Here is a 22,688-nt window from a genome sequence, read left to right as displayed (position 1 = left end):
AGCACACCTGCAAAATCCTTTTCTCGACTCTCTTAAGTCAGATATTAAAATTCAAATGCTCAAAAGTTATTAATGCAGAGTGTTATGCATCAATATATAGATTTCCTCATGTTTGACACTTTTTAATTGACTACAAAATTAATGTAATCGGTTAAGCATTTAACAGTGCTATACCAGATTTACATCAAAACAGATTTAACTGATTACACAATTAATGTAATTGATTGCACATTTATTGTAAGTGAAAACAATTCAAAATATGACTGTTATGACAGTTAAGACTTAACATGAAAATTGTTTTCAAATATGTACCAGATTAACCGATTAAGGAAATTGTGTAATCGATTAAGTATTACCCTTAAGCAATTTTGAAAACTTTTTCTACTAAAAACTCATCACTGGACACAGCAAACAGGTGTTAGCAAAGGCACGAGTTTTAATCGATTATACATATAATGTAATCGATTAAAACTTTAGGTTTGCCACAATTTAAGCATTAGATGATATGTGATGAACTTAATTGATTACATAAACACTGTAATCGATTACTTCATACAGATATGCATTATACAAGTAGTTTTGTCATTCAAAAACATGAATATTCATACTACAGATATAAACACATGTATGACCATAGTAAGTATGGAAATTGTTGAATCACCAGCAAGTGTACCGGATCATACAAGTAATATAAAATTGTAAGACCAAGTATCGTGTCCCAAGAGACTCTTGTCATTAGACAGTCGTGTGATAACTCGATTAATTAAGACTTAAAAGGAACGAAATCATTGGTGTAGAATGCAAATACAGAAAATTAAATATGAATGCAGTTTTGATCAATTGAAGAGTAGCACATCGATGAACGGATGATGTTTATGTTATGAGATGAATATGTTGTTGGGGTTAGATTTCACCGAGTTTACTCTCATGTATATAAGAATTCTTCTTCTTTCATTAAAGTCAATGTCACTCACTAAATTACTTAAAACATGATCCCTCGGTGAAGAAAGCTTAACCTTAATTACTAATTCATACAATTCCTAGTATTCCTAATAATTAATTATGAAGATCAGGAGCTTAAGACGACCAAGACTCATACCCCCATCCTTGAGAAATATTGTTCTTGGGAATAATTCTACAAGAACCTAAATTGTAAGGAACCTCCCGGCACTCATGCAATTCATACATCACGCTACGAATGAGTTAAACAAAGCAAGCACTGATCATAGAAGAATTACCCTAAAAATTAATGAAAGAAGCATAAATTATTAAGAATCAATTCAAATACATGAGAGTTCACAAGGTTACATTATCCCCCAACAACAAATAGAAGTTAGCTCCCCATTGTCATGGTGAAACTAGATGTACAATGGAGAAGAATGAGATAGAAAAACCCTAAAAGTTGAAGACGGAAGCTCCCGCATCCAAATCTGCCTTCAAAGAGTAGAAGAGTGTGTTGTTGCGCCTCCTTTGCCAAAGATACAAAAACCTAGGGCATCTGGGTCCTTTATATAGAGTGGAATCAAAACATAAACAAAGCCCATGCCCATCACGCTGGCGCTTAGCGCCCCACTTAGGGCGCCTAGGCATGCTGCGATACTAAAATTGGCGCTCAACTTCACTCGGAGGGTAAGCAGGTGTGCTTCTTCAGGAAAAGTGGCGCTCCGCGCCCCAAAAAGGGCGCCCAAGCGGTGTGCAGTAGGCTTTGGCGTTGAGGGCTCCAAAAAGGGCGCTCAAGCTTCGGGCCTTCCTACTTTCTGGTGCTTTTCCAAATCTTTCTGAGCTCCATCTCTTTGGCACTTTAGCTTTGCTTCCATATTATCTCATTTCCTGCCAAAACAAGGGAATTTAGTCATAAAATCATCAAGTTCAACCTTAACTCTCTTATTTACACAACTTAACAGAAAAGCATGATTTCAAGCAAGTTTCTAAGTAGAAGAGGGTGCATTTAGTATCAAAATCACATCACAGATAACGGTATTTTCAACCATTATCATAACCCCAAACTTAGAACTTTGCTTGTCCTCAAGCAAAACAAAATATAACTTAGCTTGTCTCAATAATTACTACAATGGCTCAGCATATTTCAAAACGTTTTCTTCCAGGACAAGTAATCACTTTTATCAGCTCATCATAAAGATGTCAATCAAGATGTATAGATGCCTTAATTCAATCAAACTCAATGTGATGCTCATGTACTTCAACAGATGTTATCCTTAAGAACATTGAATCAACCAAGCAAAGATGAAATCATGAATTCAAAGAACTACTCCTCCTTAAGGAAAGTGTTTCATTCAAGCACTCAAAAGTGTATCACTCAAGCACTCAAAAGTGTATCACTCAAACTCAAAGGTGTATAGTGAAGTGTTGGTGTCTCTTTCACTCTGTTATCACAATGTCACACAAATTAACTTTGCCTTTCATTTAATCATAATCAACATACTCACAAGCAAGTTTTCATCACAAGGTCTTTTCTCAGCTTGTAGCTTGATTGGGCTAAGAAGAAAATTAGTTTTTCTAGACAACAAAATCTTTGAGTTAAGAGAGACATCTATGATTTCATCATTCAAACACAACCTCTCTTTCCCAGAACCATCTTCACTTATTCCCAACTTTCCCTTGCATTGAGCTTTTTATTTTTCTTTTCCTTTTTCCTTTCCTTTGCTTTCGCTTTTCATTTACTCACTGCTTAGCTCAATGCTTTTTCTTTTGATCTCTTTTCTCAAATTTCCCAGTAACCCCAAACTTGAACCTTCATCAGTACCCCACAAATGTTCTCAACTTAACTCAAGGTAAAGATTTTCAAACAGGGTTTTCATAACATGCTTAAGGCTCAAGATTCAAAGGTCAGAACAAATTGTTCTCTTTTTATTGGGCTAAAATCATGTGTAGGCTAAAAAGGGATAACAAAAGATGGCCTTTATCATATGAAACCTGCAAGCAAGTGGTTCAATCACAGAAAATTTGGGAAAAATGATTCATGCTTTCAAAGTAATAACAATTATTCACCAAAAAAAAACTCTAAAGTTCAATCCTCACACAGGTTACTTTCAAGTTCAGAATTCAGATAAACATCCTCCTCAATATCTCAATCAAACTTTTCCTCATGCATCTATTTCACACAAACTGTGAGTTATCACCTGTATATAAGCACATCATGCATCACCTCAACATCAATCAATAATGGAGCATCATAAAGCAATACTTATCACAAAACACAGCATCATTGAACCACATCAGTGTAGTTAATTCAAGCCAAGTACAATAACAAAACAAATTATCAAAAAGAAAGGTTTAGAAAGTTGGGATGCCTCCTAGAAAGTGCTTCTTTAACGTCACTAGCTTGACACCATTAAGCTCATGTCACATTTTTTATCTTGGTGTTCTCCTTTCTTTCTTCACAATAACTTATCTTCAGCAGCTTCCTGTTCACCTTCTTGACTCTTCTTGAAATTAGAGATTCAATCTCTATCATTCCATCAGTTTTGAGTTCTTTCACGACCCATAATTTGTTGTTGAATTATACACACTATATTGTTTCACTTTATTTTAAACTATTTGAATGCAGTAATGATAGGAGAAGGTTCAAAATGTCGTGATAAAGGAAAGGGGGTAGCAAGGCCTAAAAAGAGGGAACGACAAGCACCACGGTATGTAATTAGGGTGCCTACTCGACTACCTACCACTATTGCCCCCAGTCCTTCGTCCGTGGGGCCATCAAATGCAGCAAACCCCCTTCTTTTAGCTGTAGCAGACCCTCTTCCTCCCCCTGCAACAAACCCTCCTCCTCCCCCTACAGTAGACATTCTTCCTCCCCTTGTGATTATTACCCTTACCCCTCCCCCTGACCCTACTTCTATACCTTTCGCATCTTTTGTACCGCTTTCTGAGATTGTCACACCATCTGTTAATGAAGATTCAGCTACTGATGGTGTTGACCCGCCTCTCCATGATCGACCATGGATTCAGTCTTATGGTCGAGGGTAAGACTTTAATCCCTTTCTTAATAATTTTGATGTATTAAGTTTGTCTTAATTCAAATCACTTTATTTCTTTATATGTAGGTTTCTTCCATCCATTAAGGTGAACAACCCATTAAACTATAATTTTCCTTCCTTTTAGTATGTTAATTAATCAATGTTTGTATTGTTTATTGTTATAGATGAAGGTGTAGTGGAAACCTGAACATGAGAGTGAAATACATAGAAATTTCCACACTAAAGCATCTTATCGACTGTCAAAGACGTTTAGAGATGCTCGCAATGCAGGGGAGCGCCCTTACTAGCTAGGCGAGTACATATGGAACTCTTTACTCGCTCATTGGAATTTAGTAGAGTTTCGAAATAAGTGTGCTACTACCCAAAAGAACAAAACTTCTGAAAAGGGTGGGACTCTACATACCAATGGATCGATCACGGTTAATGAACATGTCATTCGCATGGTAAACCTTGATTACTTTTTTAACTTTTTCATATATAACTTGTGTATTTTCTATTTTATGTTCACTTCTAAATCCAAATTTTGTTACAGGACAAAAAGCTTGAACGGGTGGTCCATATTGATGAGGTTTTTCACAGACTCATGTTCGGAGGGGAACTAGTCGATTTGTTAATGAAAGGTCTTGGAAGACTCATGTAAGCATACAATATTGTTACTACTAGTAATTTTTCCTTATGTTACTACATTATTCACTAACAATAAGTATAATGTTTGAACAAAAATATTTTTCTACGAGACTTTCACAAGTTAGATCCGAACATGGGTCAACTCCTACACCGGATAACGCAAATAATGAAGATGACGACATTCGTAGGACACAATGTTGGGTCGATGTCGTTGGTGGGGAAAACAAGGGACGAGTGTACAGTGTAGGACAACTTGCTACGAACTACACAACAAGAAGGGGAGGTACTTTGAAGCACCAACCTTCTTCTTCCACCACTATTGTTAACGAGGTCATTGTTCGCCTCACGTAGGCACTAGAGCAACATGACCAAGAATACACTAATTTGAAACACGAGTTTACAAACTTTAAACAACTGGTCATGAGATTGTTGCTTGAAGCTTCACAACTTTAGTCAACCGTCCCTTCGACCTAGCTACAACCCTCCCCATCACCCGCCGTCCTAGAGCAGCCCACATCAGTCTAGCCCACTCCAGACCAATCCATATCAGTCCAATCCACACCAGTCCAGCCACCTACACAACATCAGGATGATGAAGACCATTATGATGATGACTATATAGATTATTAGTCTTCTTGTTATTAGTAAACATAATTGTTAGAACATATTATTCAACTATATTACATTTCCTCATTTGTTTTAAACATATATACTTTGTTGGTGTAGATCATATTGTTTTACGTTTCATGTTTACTTTACAAATACAAGTTCTTAAATTTGAACAATACAAATTATGTCATATTGTTTATTCCATCAATGATTGGACTATTTTGGGATGTATATTATGCAGGTCTTTCTGTGATTTGAAAATGTTATGCATGTTTGTCTGTATTGTGAACATTTTATGCAAGTTTGGGTAGTTGGATAACAAATACAAATTGAACTCAATTTTGCTTGGCTTTTTACAACGGAACTACCACTGGCCTTTTCCTTCGATAATTCCCGACGGTCTTTTCCTTCGGTAATTGTTGACGACCTTTTCCTTCGGTAATTACTAATGGCCAGTTCCTTCGGTAATTACCGACGAAATAGGGTCGTCAATAATTATCGAAGGAAAAGGCCGTCGGTAATTATCAAAAAGGCAATATTCGTCGTTAATGGTTACCGACAAAGGATTTACCGACGGATATCTGGATGTCGGTAATCCGTGGAATAGAGTATTAATGATGAATTTTAGTTGTTTCTGAAGGATTACGTTCGTCGGTAATCCCTTTTTTTTTGTAAAGTTCCTTTTCAACATGAAATCAATCACCAACATGCCATCATCAAATTTGCAAGAACACTACAAAGGATTTAAAGACTAGTTTCCCTTTCCTTGACAAAGTTGCTCAACAGCTCAAAAATCCAAAATGCCTCCTAACTCATAGGCTACCCCTTTCTATACCTAGAGACAACATCAAACGATCTCACCAAGCCAACAAAGACATTGATCAACAAAGATTCAATAAACACAACACAAAGATTCATGCAAGCAGTAAAACCTGACATAACCAGCTGAAACAAAGAAAACAAGAAAAAAGGACTGAAAATTAACTTGTTCTAAAGAAGAAATTAATTTATTAATCTTAACGAGTTCTCTGCCAGGAGAAATCCTATTATCTTTAATTTTCAAAAAAAATGAACAAATTGTAAACAATCTTAAAGAAAAAGAAAAAAGCTCCTAGAGAAGAGTTTCTTATCTTTTTAGTAACATAACTCTTTTAAAAAATTTCTATTTATATAAAATTATTTCATCACTAAAATAAGAAAATCTCAATATTTTAAAAACAATATCACTTTTAAAATACACTTTTCTATGTTCGTATTTAAAATATGTGTTTGTGTTTTTTTCAAATTTAAATTTTTATTATTTTAGGTTATAACAACTAAGGAAAAACATGTATGTTAATTTGAGTTAATTTTTAATATTTATAATTAATGAAAAAAAATGTAAGGAAAGAAAATGGATTCTTTTACATATATTTTAATTGATATTTATTATTATTCTTTCGTAAAAATAAAATAGAAAATCATTATGATACATAAAGTGTTAAAAAAAAGTTAAATGGAGTTCACGTAAAACTCAAATGATTAAAGATAAAATATTGAATAAGAACGTAAATCTTATCTATAACATAATTTGTTAAAAACCGACTAGAAAGATGTGCTACCACATTATATAAATATATTTCTTATGTATAAAAACGGTCAAATTAATAAGTATGTTTATATATTATGAGAAAGAATTTAATTATGTTTATGCATATTATGAGAAAGAATTACAATCATATTTTTATTAGAATTTCATTAAGTACCTAAGCTGAAAGGATTAAATAGTTTAAAGGCATATTGAATAATTGAACTAGTAACCTTCAAAAAATTTTAAATTTTAAATTAGCTAAAGCTAATGTAACAAAAGTGTTTTCAATATTTAATTCAAATTAAGAATTAAATATATTTTTATTAATGCAAAATTAAAATTTATTCTTTTCCAAAAATTTAGACTAGTTTTATTCTTATATTTTATTAATGCATGAATTATATTTTTCTGGTTCAAATGGTTTGATGATGTGACTCTTTTAATGTTGACACGTGTAATTTTTAAGAAAGAAAATTTGGTCTCTAAAATTGTGGGTATTGAACATTTGAAGTAGGGGTGAGCAAACTGCACTGTTTGCACTGTACTATAAACCAATTATAGTTAACTATTAAATAGTTCAAAAAAATTGGACTGAACTACAAAATAGTTCAAAAAAACTGAACTAAACTATTTTTTAGTTTAGTTAACTGCAATACAATTCAGTAAATTGTATTCATAGTTTAGTTAACTATTTATTGTGCTGGGCATAATTAACCTAATTGTACTAAACTATATCTATACTATAAAAACTAAACTATTTTTATTAAAAACTGAACTATACTCAACTATTCAATTTTAAAAAAAATTGGATTTTTCTATTGGCAGTTAACTATTTCATATGGTAAACCATACAATAGTAACCAAAATAAACTGCAATTCGTATTGGCATCGCAAACATACAGAAACTGCATGTTTTTTTTTTATCTTAAAACTATTTCAGAATAAGTTTGAAAAATTTATTTAAATTCTTAACTTAAATAAAATTTAATTTCATTGATTACATTAGAAAAATTGATAAGAAAAACCTTGGTCAAAATCTATTCATTTATAAATTTCAACAGCATAATAATTTTTAGTAAAAATAAAAATAATAATAAACGAGTATGATATATAATTATGAAAAGTAGGATATACAAATATAAATTAATACAAATAACTAAGTTACATATTTTATGAGAAAAAATAATTCATAACAATTTGTAAATAGTATTAAATGTGTTTTTTCTTTTCTTTTTTTATCTTAAAACTATTTTAGAATAAGTTTGAAAAGTTTATTTAAATTCTTAACTTAAATAAAATTTAATTGCATAGATTACATTAAAAAAATTGATAAGAAAAACCTTAGTCAAAATCTATCCATTTATAAATTTCAATAGTATAATAATTTTTAGTAAAAATAAAAATAATAATAAACGAATATGATATATAATTATGAAAATTAGGATATAAAAATATAAATTAATATAAATAACTAAGTTACATGTATGAGAAAAAAATAATTCATACCAATTTGTAAATAGTATTAAATATATTTTTTTTCTTAAAACTATTTCGGAACAAGTTTGAAAAATTTATCTAAATTCTTAGAGTATTTTTTTTTAAAACTAACACTTAAACTTTTTCTTTTAGAAATTTAATTTAGGATATTTGTTTATTTAAAATCACTTTTCAATAAGTTATTTGATAAAAAAAATAAATAGTATGTTTTCATTATGTTTGGGTGAAGCAACAATTTGTTTTAATCAAGTTGTATTTTCTTACTGTTTTAAAACAGTTAACTGAGTTAACTGAACCACTAATAGGAAAGTTCAGTTTTTTTAAATTGAACTACAAAATAGTATAATTCAGTTTTTATAGTATAATATAGTATAATATAGTATAATATAGTATAGATAATCTATAGTTTAATACAGTTAGGATAATCATACCCAGCCCTAATTTGAAGGAAGAAGTTGAAGTCAATGCACACTGAAATCGAGTTCGTTGGTGTTGGGGTTGTTGTTGAATGTTTGCATTCACATGGTTGTTGTATGTTGGTTGTGAACATAACTCTTACAAAGCGTTAATTTGTGATTTTGTTTATTAAAGTTGGTGACTCATAGTTGTTGAGTTAAAACACTCAAGTGTGAAAGAGTATTTAACATTAAGAATGAAAATAAGAAATGAGTGTTAAAGGTTGTGATGGACATTTCATTTATTGTTGACCTAAAAAGCACTCTTGCAACATTCTATTTTTGGGATTTGTTCGGTATATCATGTAGACATATTGTAACAACAATTAATTATAGGTTAGAATAACATGAATCATTAGTAGAAAAATAGGATTTTATGATGATTTATTATGATTGGTGAAATACACCTATTTTAATAGGTTGGTCAGTGCATTTATTTCCATTATAACAATAAGATTTATTATGACATAGTTTTGAACATCAGTCATAAAATATAATGTGGTGCCAAAATTGAAAATAAATACAAAATGTATTATAACAGGTATACAAAAACCTATCATAATATACCTTTTTATGATTGTTAACTTAGAACCTGTCATAATACATAAAATCCCATGACCAAATTCGAAATTTTCTTCAAAATATATTATGACTTGTTTTAATAAACCTATCATAATATCTCTTCAATCTCTTCTTCTTTTTTCAAGTTCCCTCTGCAACCACATTCATTCACAATCCCAAATTTTTCTTCACTCTCTTCTCTCATTCATTTTTTTTTCACATTCCCTCCGCAACCACATTCACTCACAATCCCTAATTTTTCTTCCCTTTCTTCTCTCGTTCATGCTCACCAAATTATCAAGGTGGAGATCGTCGGTCATTGTTATTCATTACAATATTTAGTGGAGCAAAATTTGCTTTGATGCACTAGACACCATCAATGATTAGGAACTTGGGTCATCCATGCCAAAAAATGAAAACAAAATCATCCAAAGGACATAAAAAATGACTCTAGGAAGTCAGGTTCTCCTAGTTGAGGAGGCACGTTCAACTTTTTGTACAAATCAACAATGAGCCCTTGGGAGAACTTGACTCCCCAAAGTCATTTTTTATGTCATTTGGATGGATTTTTTTCATTTTTGGCATGGATGACCCAAGTTTCCCATTATTAGTGGTGTCTAGTGCATCAAAACATATTTTGCCCCACTCAAGTGTGCATCAATTGGCATGACTTAGACAAAAGTGATCATAGACTTCACCTACCTTAGTTCAAACACTTATGAGTTTTTTCCTACCTTGGTTCAAACACCTATATGTTAGAATCTAATAAATTAAATGTGCTTATTTTTTAATATTCTTGCTTCTTTGAATTTGGACAAACCAATATGGAATATGGACATTTTTTTTAATCTATGTCATATCACATATGCCACATGTTACCACTCCTTTTGGTTTTGTTTGTCCTAAGTGAAGTAATATGATTAGTTCTTTACAAATGTTTTCATATTTTAACTTTATTATTCTTGTTTATAAATTTTTTTTAATATGTGAACTTCTTCTCTGATACTCTTGTAAATTTAGTCGATTTGGTTCTCTTTAATTTTCAATCTCAAAGTTATAGATTTTATTTATTTTTCTAGACATTTTATAAGTTTTAGGTTCATATTCAGTTTAAATGTGTCCTTCAATCTTTGTATTGTGAACCTCATTTAAAAACAAAAACTAATACACATATCACTACTATTTGGGACCATATCAAACATAAGGACGCATTGTCCTTCCTTCCTACGCCTTTACACATCCATTTCCTTAAATTCTATACTTTTCTCTTTAAAACAAAACTCACCCCTCGAGTCAACCCATCTAACACATAACTCATTCAAGACACTCCTAACAATCTTAACATTGTCATGCAACTCTTAAAACCAACCAAATGGTATTTTTTCTATGAAGGTCCTCTACTCTAGAGTGAATCTTCGATTCAAAGCACCAACTAACTTGATTTCAAAAGAATGTTGCACGTCAAAAATAAACTTAGCATGTCATAACAATCCAAAAGATAATTAACTAAAGAGGAAACATAAAAGGAGAAAGAAAAATGTGAAAAGAGGAAAGGGAAAATAAGAAAAAGGATAACAAACATACTTGCTCTCATCACCAAAGTCACCGAAGGTTTCTATTTCGCAACGCATAACCCAACAAATGGAAAAGAGATAGTTGTCTCGATGGTGAACATTGAATCGAACAAACACACCACCACAACAAAAGACGACAATGTGTTCATGTAAGTGATTGTGAAACAAAAGGAAAAAGGATCATCGAAAGTTCAATCGCCAGAAAAGATGGTGGTCCGATAAGAGAGAAATGAAAAAAAAAAGAGAGAGAAGAGAAATGAAAATGGAAGAAAGATAAACAAAATCAAAATAAAAAATAGAAGATGACGTAAATTTACAATGAAAGAGAAAGAACGAAAATCAAAAATTTTTTACCTTTCCACATCAACATTTAAAAATAAAATAAAAATTAAACGGACCAATACATGGCTAACAAGTGAACATTTAAAATGTTTTTTAACATGATCCTTATCATAAAAGTTATGTAAAACTTTTTAAATTAAAAATATTTTTTAACCAAACTAAATATTGCATATGTAGTTAATAATGGAACTTAAAAATAATTTTTTAATCATTAACAATTATTTAAGTTTAAAAAATAGTAATTAAGAAGATAAAATTAAAAATTAAAAATGTATATTTCTTTGTATATCTTTATAATATAAATATATAATTATATATGAAATTTTATTTTTAATAGGTTTAAACCCTTTAGTTGTCCCTATTTATGTGGGTTTTTCCCAGTTTGATCTCCTATATATTAGAATCCCCAATTGAGTCCTTAAAAGTGCTAATTTGAATCAATTGAGTTCCTACCGTTAAATTGACTTAACGATGTTAACTTTTTGATGAGTTGGAACGTTGACGTGGCCAGTTTTTGCCACATCACTCCTGCCACATCAATGTCATTTTCCTCAACAACAACAGAGCACCATCTTCCTCAACAACAGAGCACCGTGTCAGACACTTGAACCCACTTCAGCATAAACACTAAAATTAAATGGCATAGCATTGGCAGCTGCACAAAGAGATGAAACAATTAGTCTACCATGTTATCCACCCAATATTAACAACATAACACTCACCAACCAATCCTACTTGAAATTGTAAAGACTGAACTTTTACAGATATCTTCATTCCACTAAGATGCCGAACAGAAAAGGAATGACAAGGAAAAACTTAGTTCGGCCAAAATACCAGCAAATGAAGATCAAAATATACTCTACTCAGAAACATCTAACGAATGTCATACTGCTACAACTTTAAAATCTCAGTCCTAAATAATAAACACAATAAATTGTCAAGCATCATAACTCAGTAGTCCAACGCAAAATAAAATAATTCCCAAAGTCATTTTCATTTTCGACATGAACAAAAACCTGGTGGTGGTAACAGGTCGAATTGATCCCATTAAAGTAAAGAAAAAACTTAAGAAGAAAACGGGAAAGAGAGTGGAGATTGTGCGTAACGAGGATGAAGAAGAGGCAAAAGATGAATCACATGAATCTGATAAACTTGTGGTAACGCAGAAACCCATCATCTGTCACCACCTTCAACAACTAGAAAGAACCCAGATTCATGGCTGTGATTCACGCCATCTCCGGACCGCCATAGCCCCTCCATCTCCTTGTATCATTGTTTCTTCTTTGAAACAATTTCACCACCGTGAAACCATCTACCACTGCGAGTCAGAAAATCAATCAGCCAAGAAATCCAAAATCGCATAACCTCTCTCACCGTCGTTTAAACACCACCAAGCCAGCAAACGTTCAAGCAGCCACCGTGAGTGTTCTCGCACCACCACGATCCAGGAACTTACAAACAATCGATCCTCATGCGAACCAGATGCCAAGAACCCTAATCGCAATCCCCTCTACGGCGTTCAACCTCCACCGCGAGAGGATCCCCCATCCAGAAACGCACTCCGCAACGAACAGCCACCCCTCCGCCGAAACGCAGAAGCGCTCTAGTGCCGCTATCACCAAATCGCGCAGCCACCCTAAATCCCATTTCGAAATCTCTATTAGGGTTTCTATTGTTCAGGAAGGTGACACTGACGTGACAGGAGTGATATGGGTAAACTGACCACCTCAACGTTCCAACTCATCAAAAAGTTAACACTGTTAAGTCAATTTAACGGTAGGGACTCAATTGATTTAAATTAGCACTTTTAAGGATTCAATCGAGGATTTTAATATATAGGAGATCAAACTGGAAAAAACTCACATGAATAAGGACAATTAAAAAGTTTAAACCTTTTTAATATTAAAAAACGACTGCGTTTGATCCAGGAGAGGAGAGGGAAAGAAATAAAAACAGAAGCCAATAAGAGGTTGTTTGTTAATACCACATCGTAAATTTCACATTTACTCTCTGCCTCCCTGCAATTCCCATCCAACACTTTTCTGTTATTCACCTTGCTCTGCTACTACCACCGCGGCCGCTCAGTCAACCACCACCGGAGCCACAACTCTCTCCGAAAACCACGCGCCTCCCGCCACAGCGCCAAGCCCTCGCCTCTGCCTCCTCTGTTATTCACCTTGCACTTGTACTCTCAATTCCCTTTATGTTTCCATCGCGCCGCTCCCACACGGACAGCCATCCCCGGAACTACAAATGCCTCTCAACTCACGCCACACAGGCAAACCCTCATAGCACCCTGCAATACTCACCGTCTCTTCTATTCTCACATCTCTTTCTTTATTTTCTGTTTCCCTAAATTAAAGCATCTCTCTTACTCAACATGCCACCTCACAAATTCACCTTTTTTATTTTCATTCTAAATTCTTGTTTTTTACACGTAATGTTGTAGCTTTGGTGTTTAGCCACGGAAGGGTCTACGTCTATTACCTTATTCTAGAAACCAACTTTTGGCTTTAGTGTTCTTTTACTTCTGCTTGCAGATTCTGATCACAACCGAGTGAAACCTATGCGTTCGATTTCAATTGAGTCCAACATTTCCTGAATATTCTGAAACATCAAAACACCCTTCCGGACATGGCTGATAATATAGTTACCTCTGCCAAATCTTCTACTCCTTCGCCGAACCCTATTCGGATAATCTGCCACGTGTATGTTCATCTTCAACTTATTATAAGTTTTCTTCTACATATATGTTTTTTTATCATTATACTAAGATGAAGATCAAGAAGCGTTTTTTGCTGTTTTTTTAATTTATTTTGCGATTCTTACTTTGTTTGGAAACACGCATAGTTCTATCAGTTGATATTTGTGTACATAAAAATTATAATTTTCAGTTCTAGTTTATTCTGCAGGTTGAATATGACTAGATATTTTCAATTTCTTTTAGATCAAGCTGTCCTCATTTATTCCATTTCATACTGCAACAGATGCCAGAAGCAGTTTTCTCAGTACACGTGTCCTCGATGCAATTCGCGATACTGCTCCCTCCAATGTTACAAAGTATGTACAGTAGTTGTCTGTAAGTTGATTTGAGCTGGTTAAGTAAGAGTTTGATTCATTCTTTGCATAGAAGCTGCATGTGTGTAACCTTACATCATTGATTAAGTTTTAGATTCCCATAATTTTATGTGCACTAGCATGGTAATTCTCAATAGCTAAAGAATATATATGACAGATTACTTTTGAATTTGGAGCAGAATATTTTCTGCATGGCAGTAGTATGCATATTCCAGTTTAGGTGCAAGTTGTCTTAATATTTTTTTGAGATTTACAACTTTTACAGACATTCAGAGGATAAATGTTACTTCTGTTTACCATTTTTATTCTCCCCTTATGCTTTTGTATCTCTGTATCTCCTTTTGCATTTATTGTGCCTGCTTTACTATGGTGAGTGTTCTGACTATTCTGAGAACGCTTTATTTTAGAAATCTGTTATGCTTTTATTGGGTTTAAATGATTTTGCAAATTGGATGCTACTACATACTTTCTCTATAGATACGTTGAGTCTTGATCCTTGTTTGTTTGCAAACTGTTGTGAATTTTGACAGTCTCATAGTCTCCGTTGCACTGAATCTTTCATGAAAGAAAATGTAGTTCAAGAGCTTCAGCAAATGCAGCCTGATGAACAGACCAAAAACAAGATGTTGGACATACTGAAAAGATTTCATTCAGAAGAGGAAATGGACGAGGATTGTAAGTCATCCATATTTTCCCCTTGCTTTTAGATGTTCCAGAGTTTATTTGTTGCAGTTTTTCTTGTTTGATATCTATCTTTGCATGGAAGCTTACTCTTGTTTTTATTTATTTCCTGAAGCGTATTCATATATTTTTTGTTTCATGTTGTAATTACATATAAACAGCAGCCTAGATTTATCCCGATAGATACAGGGTAAGCTTCAATTAAAGCCATTGGGATCTTTTGAAAATTAATTTTCAGTGGAACATGTGACTGAACGAAATTTTTCCCTGAAAGATTAAGTTCGTGTCATGTTTGTCCTGGAGACTCGGCTTAGATAGAGAATCCCTCTTGAGGTGCTTAAGAGATGTTAATGCAAGCACTTTAGTCCAGGCAGTAAGAATGCTTTACCTGAATTTAGAGATGGCCAAAAATCAGTGAGTTTTATCTCAGCTGGTGTGTATGTGTGTCTACAAGTATAAGTTTATCTCATAAAGAGGAAGGTTACAACCTATGCCCCTTAATCTAAAGCTAGGTACACCATAAAATCAACTTTTATAAAAGCTGTTCAGGAAAATAATACCACCTAATTTAATAATCTCCCTCAAGCTGGAGCATATAAATTGTAAGCACTAAAATTGAAACATATAAACTGAATTGTAGACTCTTTTAAAGATATAGTTAGAATGTTTGCAAGTTGGTCATTAGTGTTGATGAATCCAGTACTAAGTTCCTTGGACAACAATTTCTCCATGACAAATGACAATCAATTTTCATGTGTTTATTTCACTCATAAAACACTAGATTGGAGGCAATATGGTTTCATTTTCCTAACTTCGCAGAATTTCCACTCTAGAAGTATTAGCTTAATTCACACAAGTTCATAGATGGCCAAAGTCAGATCTGTGTTTAGCTTCTGCATTGGATCAGGCAGGCAACAACACTTTATTTCTTGTTCTTCTAAGAAATAATATTCCCTCCAATGATTACGCAATATCCTATGGTGAACCTCTTGACAATGAGAGAATCAACCTAATCAGCATCACAATACACTCAGATTTGAGTATTTTTCACTGTCCTCATACAATAATCCTTTTCCTGTAACTTCTTTATTATATCTGAGAATGCAAATCACAACACTGTCATGATAAAGATCAGGACCATGTATAAATTATTAAGTTTTTGTTGGCATCCTACAATGAGTCAGCCACAAGGGATCTTTTCAGTTCTTCTACAGCAGCCCGACCTTTTCCTACATATGAGAGCATAATATGATTGGTCTGTTTACGGGAGGCTGCTCTTAGAGTTGTATCAAGGAAACGATTATCATTAGCAAAGATATATTGGGCCATTTCCAAAATAAAGAGAATGTCTTGAAGGATTTGAGTATTTCTAACACATTGGGCTCAATTGATTGCCATAAAACAACACAGATAGAAGTCAAGCTTTGTCACTAAGTTTATCTTGAGTGAAAATAGTTCGAGCTTTCATCTCCAAATGGTCATGGTATCCTTGAATTGAGAAATACAACTCTATTGAAGCAACCGAGATAAGTAATTCTTCCAATTGAGTTTTGTAGTTGCATTAGTAAGAGTACCATAAAATGAAAAAACATGACCAGCTCCTATCAACTTGAATTTAGAGATAGCAAACAATCACAGGGTTTCAACTCAACTGTTGTATATGTATATATTAAAAAGATGAGTACTAGTATATCTCAAAGAGGAAGGCTACAGCCTATGCTCCCTAACCTAAAGCTAGATACACCAAAAAACAGCTTTTATAAAAGTACAACAAAACAGTTACAGCTTTATCTGACTGAATGGACAAGGATGATTTTTTTCAGATGAATACTTGTTGGAAAGCTCCACTGATGGATCTAATTTCTTTCTACATAGTTCTTCTTTATTCAATTCTCTCTTTGACCAGCCCTTTTTTCTCGTGGCCTTCCTTGAAGACTAAACATGAATCGTGGGAAGTTCTTTGGCACCCAACCAATTGGCCAGGACATAATTGATGTTACTGGTTGTTGTAATCAGCTGTATTAGTCTGAGATGCATTCAATTGAAGATACTTCAAAATTGGTTGGAAGGTGGATCTTCTCCAATTATTTAACCTGAAGAGTTTTTTGGCAATGATTATCCAACTTTATCCTGGATGCGTTTATTCCTGTTCTTATGTTTGTGTACTGTCTTGCGTTTATTGGTAAAATATTGCTAGAAGAGATGGTTTAGAAAGTATGTCTGTGAACTATTCTTCGTTATGTTCTAAAAATTCATATAATTACTAGAGTGGATGAATTTACCTTTTGCTTCCTACACGTGACTGATTGCTCAAATTCATTAATAGAGATCAGAAAATATCAAAATGTTGACTTTTGATTGCTTGTTAGAGAAGAGTAATTAATTGTCATAACCTATTGAAATTTTCATTGCCTAATTGGAGGAATTTTTTTTCTCTCTAAAATATATATTAAGTAATTTTTATTAAGAAAAAAACCCAATAATAGTTAGGGATGAAAAGAATCTTCAATAGTGGAGTCTTGCTGCCTCTTTATCTATAGAAGATAGAATGAGACAATTGACTAGGAAAAGAAGGAACAACTGTATAGAGAGGGTTAGAATTCTGCAAGTCGCTAAGGAAACAGGAAGATGCTGATCTATTATCCCTTTGCTACCGAGGTCACCTGCTATGTAGCCAAAACATCAGAAAAGGAAAGAAACAAGAACGTGCAAAATTGATGGACAGTCTATGGAGCATTCAGTTAGTAGGATTCTATAATTAATGAAGCTCAGACTGGCTAGTCATCTACTGAACGTGAATAAATTATAAAAAGTGCACTCTTATTATTTTTTGTTGATTGCTTTAGAAGATCTGTTAGATGTAGTAATTAATTCATGAGCTATCTTTTCTACTGCTTGAGAAGGGAGCTAAACTTGTACCCTTATTTCCTTAGCTTTTGCAGATTCAACTTTATCCGAGGAGACAATGGAAAAACTTTTGTCTGGTAAGTTCCTATTTAATGCTGCTTATTATCTGCTGTAACTTGAACGTGTATTCTAATTGCTCCGTCTGTAGCAGTTAAACTGATTTATGTCCATGTCATCATAATGTAAGGCTGATATATTTTCATATTCTTACAGGACAAGAAATCAGCTTTGATGATTTATCTCTTGAAGAAAAGAAACAGTTTCATAGAGCAATTGCTTATGGGGAATTGAGCAAGATGATTAAACCATGGGATCCATGGTGGTCAAAGCCTTCTGCCAGAAAAATCCGTCTCAGTAGTGAAGGAACTCAGCTCGTTCAACTACTTCCTGAGAAGGAATTGCCAGATGATATTGGAGGTGAAGAATTCGGCGAAGTTCCTACCGGTCCTGAAACCCCGCTTCCTCCTCTAAGCAGTCTTAGTTCTAGGGAGCCATCACCCCTTTTGACTGTTCACCTAGTTGATATTCTATACAGCTACTGTTTCACCCTTCGTCTCTACAATGGAGATTGGAGGTCAGATGCCCTTGGGTCAGTCACAGTTGTATTGAGTCTGTCCTCGGTGTTGGGTCAAGGTGCTCAGCCAGAGACAGTGCTAGAAGCCCTTTCTCATTTCTTGGAGCAGGTATGCTGTCCAGCTTACAGACACATGGGAGGATTGCAATTTGGTTTGAGTGTCATTGATGATGTAATCAGTCTACTTAGTTTGGGAACTTCTGCTTTGGTGTGTGCCCTTTGTGATATGCATCGGTTGATTCAAGAAGGGGAAAAAGAGGCCAGATCAGAAAGGCCAAGAAAGTCACGGAGGGATGGGATTCGAAGGGCTATAAAGCTAGCAGAAAGGAAGATATATTTCATCATGTGTTGGGTTCATGAGCAGCCAGAGGAAGCCTGGTCTTCTTTAGCTGCCATTGTAAGAGCGGAAAAGACATCAGCCATGGAATTTCAGTCGAGCAATAAAGCTGAAAAATTGAACAATAAAGCAGAGGCCAAAGGCAAACGTTTAATTGAGGAGATTTAATGATTTTCGTTCTCTCTTTGTAAGATTAATCTTTTTATGTTATGATAATTACGGGCTTCAATGATTTTCCTATTCCAAATCAAATGGGTTAATTGAAACCTGTCTTGTCCAGTTCCAGATGCTGGGACAGCTGAATTATTCTTTGAAGGCAATGATGACTTATGTAAAATGAGGTTAATCTAGTACTATGACAAGGGAGGAATCCAATGGTTAAATACTTTGAAATAATGTTCATCAACACTTCTAGAAAACAAATCAAATAGCTGAGGGTGATTATAGAAATTTTTCTGTATCTGCTTGCGCCTCTCACTCAATAGAAAGAGCATGTATAGGGGAAATGAGAAACAATGCCTTCATAACATTAGAATCGAATCTAGTAGGATGAATTTAGTGTTGAAGAGTATAAATGTTTTTTGTATAGGTTTTAATTCAAATGTTATTGGACCCTTTGTCTCTTTCATGAAGTGAATTTAGTGTTGAAGAGTATAAATGTTTTTTATAGGTTTTAATTCAAATGTTATTGGACCCTTTATCTCTTTCATGAAGTGACAGATAGTGTTTATTATTAGGCAGTTTCTTCCTGCACGTTCCTTTCCTTTTGTTCTTTTTTTTCTTCCTGCATCCCATAAAATAAAAATGGATGAATATGGGTTGGGTATCTTTTCTTATTAAATGCAACTTAATTTAAATATATTTAAAAATAACTAACTAAAATATCATATTTTATGATTATAGCAACCATTAATAATGACTTAGCTAAAAAATAGAAAATAATTAACCAACTAATTGCCATTGGCTAATTTAAAAAAAAACAAATATGAAATCCTCTTAAAATCATGCAACTAACAAGGCACTTCTTAACAATCCTCTTTGTCTTAGAGGTTGGAAACTTCTAGCTCATTCCTTAGGAATTCGAATATGTTGAGTAAAAAAGATTTGGTAAATATGTCAGCAGTTTGATCTTCTATGCGACAATAAACTAAACATGCTTTACCACTTTCTTGAACTTCTCTTAATGAAACATCTACATATTAAAATGTTTGGTCTTCCCATGAAATACATGATTATATGAGATTGAAATTGTTATTTTATTATCAACAAAAACTTATGGGCATTTATCTTGCTTCATACTCAAATTTGTTAAAATATTTCTTAATCAAATAACTTGATTCATAGCTGCTATAGTTGAAATAAACTCAGCTTCTGCTGTTGACTGAGCTACAACATCTTGCTTCTTAGAGCACCAAGAGAAAACATCTGAACATATATTAAAACAGTATCTTACTCTTCATATCATCCAAGCTACTTGCCCAATCACTCTCAGAGAAACCAGATAATTTAAAGTTTTGTACCTTGCAGTACTTAACTCCATAATTGACAATTCCTTTGATGTATCTTACAACTTCTTTGCTGCCTTCAAGTGTAGTTCACTAGCACAATGCATAAATATTGATAGCAAGCTAACTGGAAATAAGATGTCAGGCCTTGTGGATGTAAGATACACTAGACACCTAATCAAACTTCTAAAGTAAGCTTCATTAAGTTTATCAGTTCCATCCTCCTTGATAAGCTTCTCTTTTTTATTCATTGGAGTGTTCATTGGTTTGCATTCACCAAGGTGAAATTTCTTTAGAATCTCCTTTGCATATTTTTTTTGTTTTGGCATATAAAAATCTCGTTCTTCTTTTGAGTGATCTTCATGCCTAGAAAATAAGTCATAAGGCCAAGATTTGTCATCGCAAAGACCTTCTTCATGTCTTTCTTAAATTCTTCAATTAGTGCTAGGTTGCTTCTTGTCATCAAGACATCATCAACATATAATGAAATAATTACAGTATTAGCACCAACATGTTTGACATAAAGTGTAGTTTCAGATTCACTCTTTTGAAAGCCTAAGTGCAATAAATGATCATTAATTCTACTGTACTACACTCTTGGGGCTTGCTTTAAATTACATAAAGTCTTTTTTTAGCAAGTAGACTTTATCTTCTTGTCCTTTGATCACAAAACCATCTGGTTGTTCAACATATTTTCCCTCTGCAGAAAGCCGACTTGACATCCATATGAAACATTTGAAACCCCTTTAGTTCTATAATGGCAAATAGTAGCTTAATTGTATCATGTCTTGCTACTGGAGAAAAAGTATATGAATAATTTATCCTAAATATTTGAGAATAACCTTTTACAACAAGCCTTGATGTGTGCTTGTTTAAAGAACCATCACGATTGACATTTTAACCCAATGACATTTTTGTCATAAGGTCTCGGAACTAGCTCCCAGGTTTGATTTTTCTCAATCGTAGATAACTTCTCTTCCATTGCAGCTAACCATTTCTCCTTCATAGAAACTTCTTCAAAATTGACAAGCTCAGAAATAGATATATTGCACAATGATACATTGTATTTTTGATAGATATCAGAGAGTAACCTTATTCCTCGAATAGGTGGATCATCTATAGTGTCTTCAACCTCCAATTCAATGTTCTGACTTTTCTTTGAATCACTCTAACACAAGTTTTCATCTTCCATGAAATGCACATCTCTACTTATTAGAATTTTTCTAGTTTGAGGTGGAAAAATCCTATAAGCTTTAGAAATTGTGTTGTAGCCAATAAATATTCCTGCTTCAACCCTTTTATCAAGCTTATCACGCTTAATCTGAGGTATATTTGAGTAACATAAGCAACCAAATACTTTAAGAAAGTCCAAAGAAGGTTTAAAACCAAACTAGACTTAAAAAGGATTTTGATTTTGCAAGGCTCGTGTCGGAAGCCTATTTTGTATGAACACAACTGTATTTGTAGCTTCGACCCAAAACTTCTTTAGTAATTCCTTTTGATGAAGCATGCACCTGGCCATCTCAATGATTGATCTATTTTTCCTTTCATTCACTCCATTTTGTTGAGGAGTGTAAGGAGTCATTAATTGATGCTCAATCTCAGCTTCATCACAAAATTAATGAAATTGATTTGCTATATACTTTTTTGCATTGTCCGACCTTAGGATTTGAATATGGCAATTGAATTGATTTTCAAATAATGCTTTGAATTTCCAGAACACTGCAGTTACTTTTGATTTGTATTTAAGAAAGAAAATTCAGCACATTCTTGTTAGGTCATCAATAAAAACAATATAATAAAGAGTTCCTTTTATGGATGAAGTTCTTTGTGGTCCAACAACATCAGTATGAACTAGATGCAATTTTTGACTAGCCCTTCAACTACTTTTAGGAAATTGTTTCCTTATTTTCTTCTCAAACAAGCCTCACATTCAGCTGGTTTCTCTGTTAAGGAAGGAACTCCACAAATGAATTGATTTTTCAGCATGTAGTTCATTCCAAATGATGGAAATGACCCAACCTTTTATGCCAAAGATTGACTAAGCTTGTTGCACATTTGCTTTGCAAATTACAGCTTCATGACTGATTCGATTGCACTTACTTCATGACCCATTTTTTCGCAATGTTGACAAGGTGGATAATTTTTCTTTTTACCCCTACCTTTCTTTTTATTAAATACACCATTTTCACTACTTGCTGGTTGGAATCTTTTGAAAATTTTCTTTTTATTGGTTCCGACATCATAATGCTTGACAAGAAGTACATCTTCAACCACACGATCTTCTCTCATTAGCCTTCGTTGTTTTTGGGCTTGCAAAGCGCGTAACACCTTTGCCAAAGTAATCTTGGATAGATTCTTTGTGTCCCTCAA

General features: G+C 33.5%; 1 protein-coding gene across 4 annotated transcripts; it reads left to right on the top strand.

The window, feature by feature from the left end:
• Positions 1-13,206: 13,206 nt before the first annotated feature.
• Positions 13,207-19,042, top strand: LOC108331966 (uncharacterized). 4 transcript variants are annotated; one of them, XM_052876554.1, is made up of 6 exons: positions 13,207-13,511; positions 13,774-13,941; positions 14,221-14,293; positions 14,842-14,986; positions 17,935-17,976; positions 18,113-19,042. In XM_052876554.1, exons 2-6 carry the CDS (start codon positions 13,868-13,870, stop codon positions 18,976-18,978), a joined length of 1,200 nt encoding a protein of 399 aa, XP_052732514.1. In that variant the 5' UTR covers positions 13,207-13,511; positions 13,774-13,867; the 3' UTR covers positions 18,979-19,042. The 4 variants fall into 4 exon arrangements, with proteins under 4 accessions (XP_052732514.1, XP_052732513.1, XP_017422496.1 ...); XM_052876553.1 differs by having other exon boundaries at positions 13,208-13,511; positions 17,926-17,976; XM_017567007.2 differs by having other exon boundaries at positions 13,208-13,543; positions 17,926-17,976.
• The last annotated feature ends 3,646 nt before the right edge of the window (positions 19,043-22,688 follow it).

The sequence above is a fragment of the Vigna angularis genome, chromosome 4 (assembly GCF_016808095.1).
Source record: "Vigna angularis cultivar LongXiaoDou No.4 chromosome 4, ASM1680809v1, whole genome shotgun sequence".
Classification (NCBI taxonomy): Eukaryota; Viridiplantae; Streptophyta; class Magnoliopsida; order Fabales; family Fabaceae; genus Vigna; species Vigna angularis.
Note: the sequence above shows the minus strand (reverse complement) of the source record. Positions and strands in the feature narration are given on the sequence as shown.

Bases quoted from the DNA above. Each gene is read 5' to 3' on its own strand.
- LOC108331966 (XM_052876553.1), top strand. From the start codon at position 13,868: ATGGCTGATAATATAGTTACCTCTGCCAAATCTTCTACTCCTTCGCCG. The intron at 13,942-14,220 runs GTATGTTCATCT...ATACTGCAACAG, and splicing joins ATTCGGATAATCTGCCACGT to ATGCCAGAAGCAGTTTTCTC. The intron at 14,987-17,925 runs GTAAGTCATCCA...TTATTTCCTTAG, and splicing joins AGAGGAAATGGACGAGGATT to CTTTTGCAGATTCAACTTTA.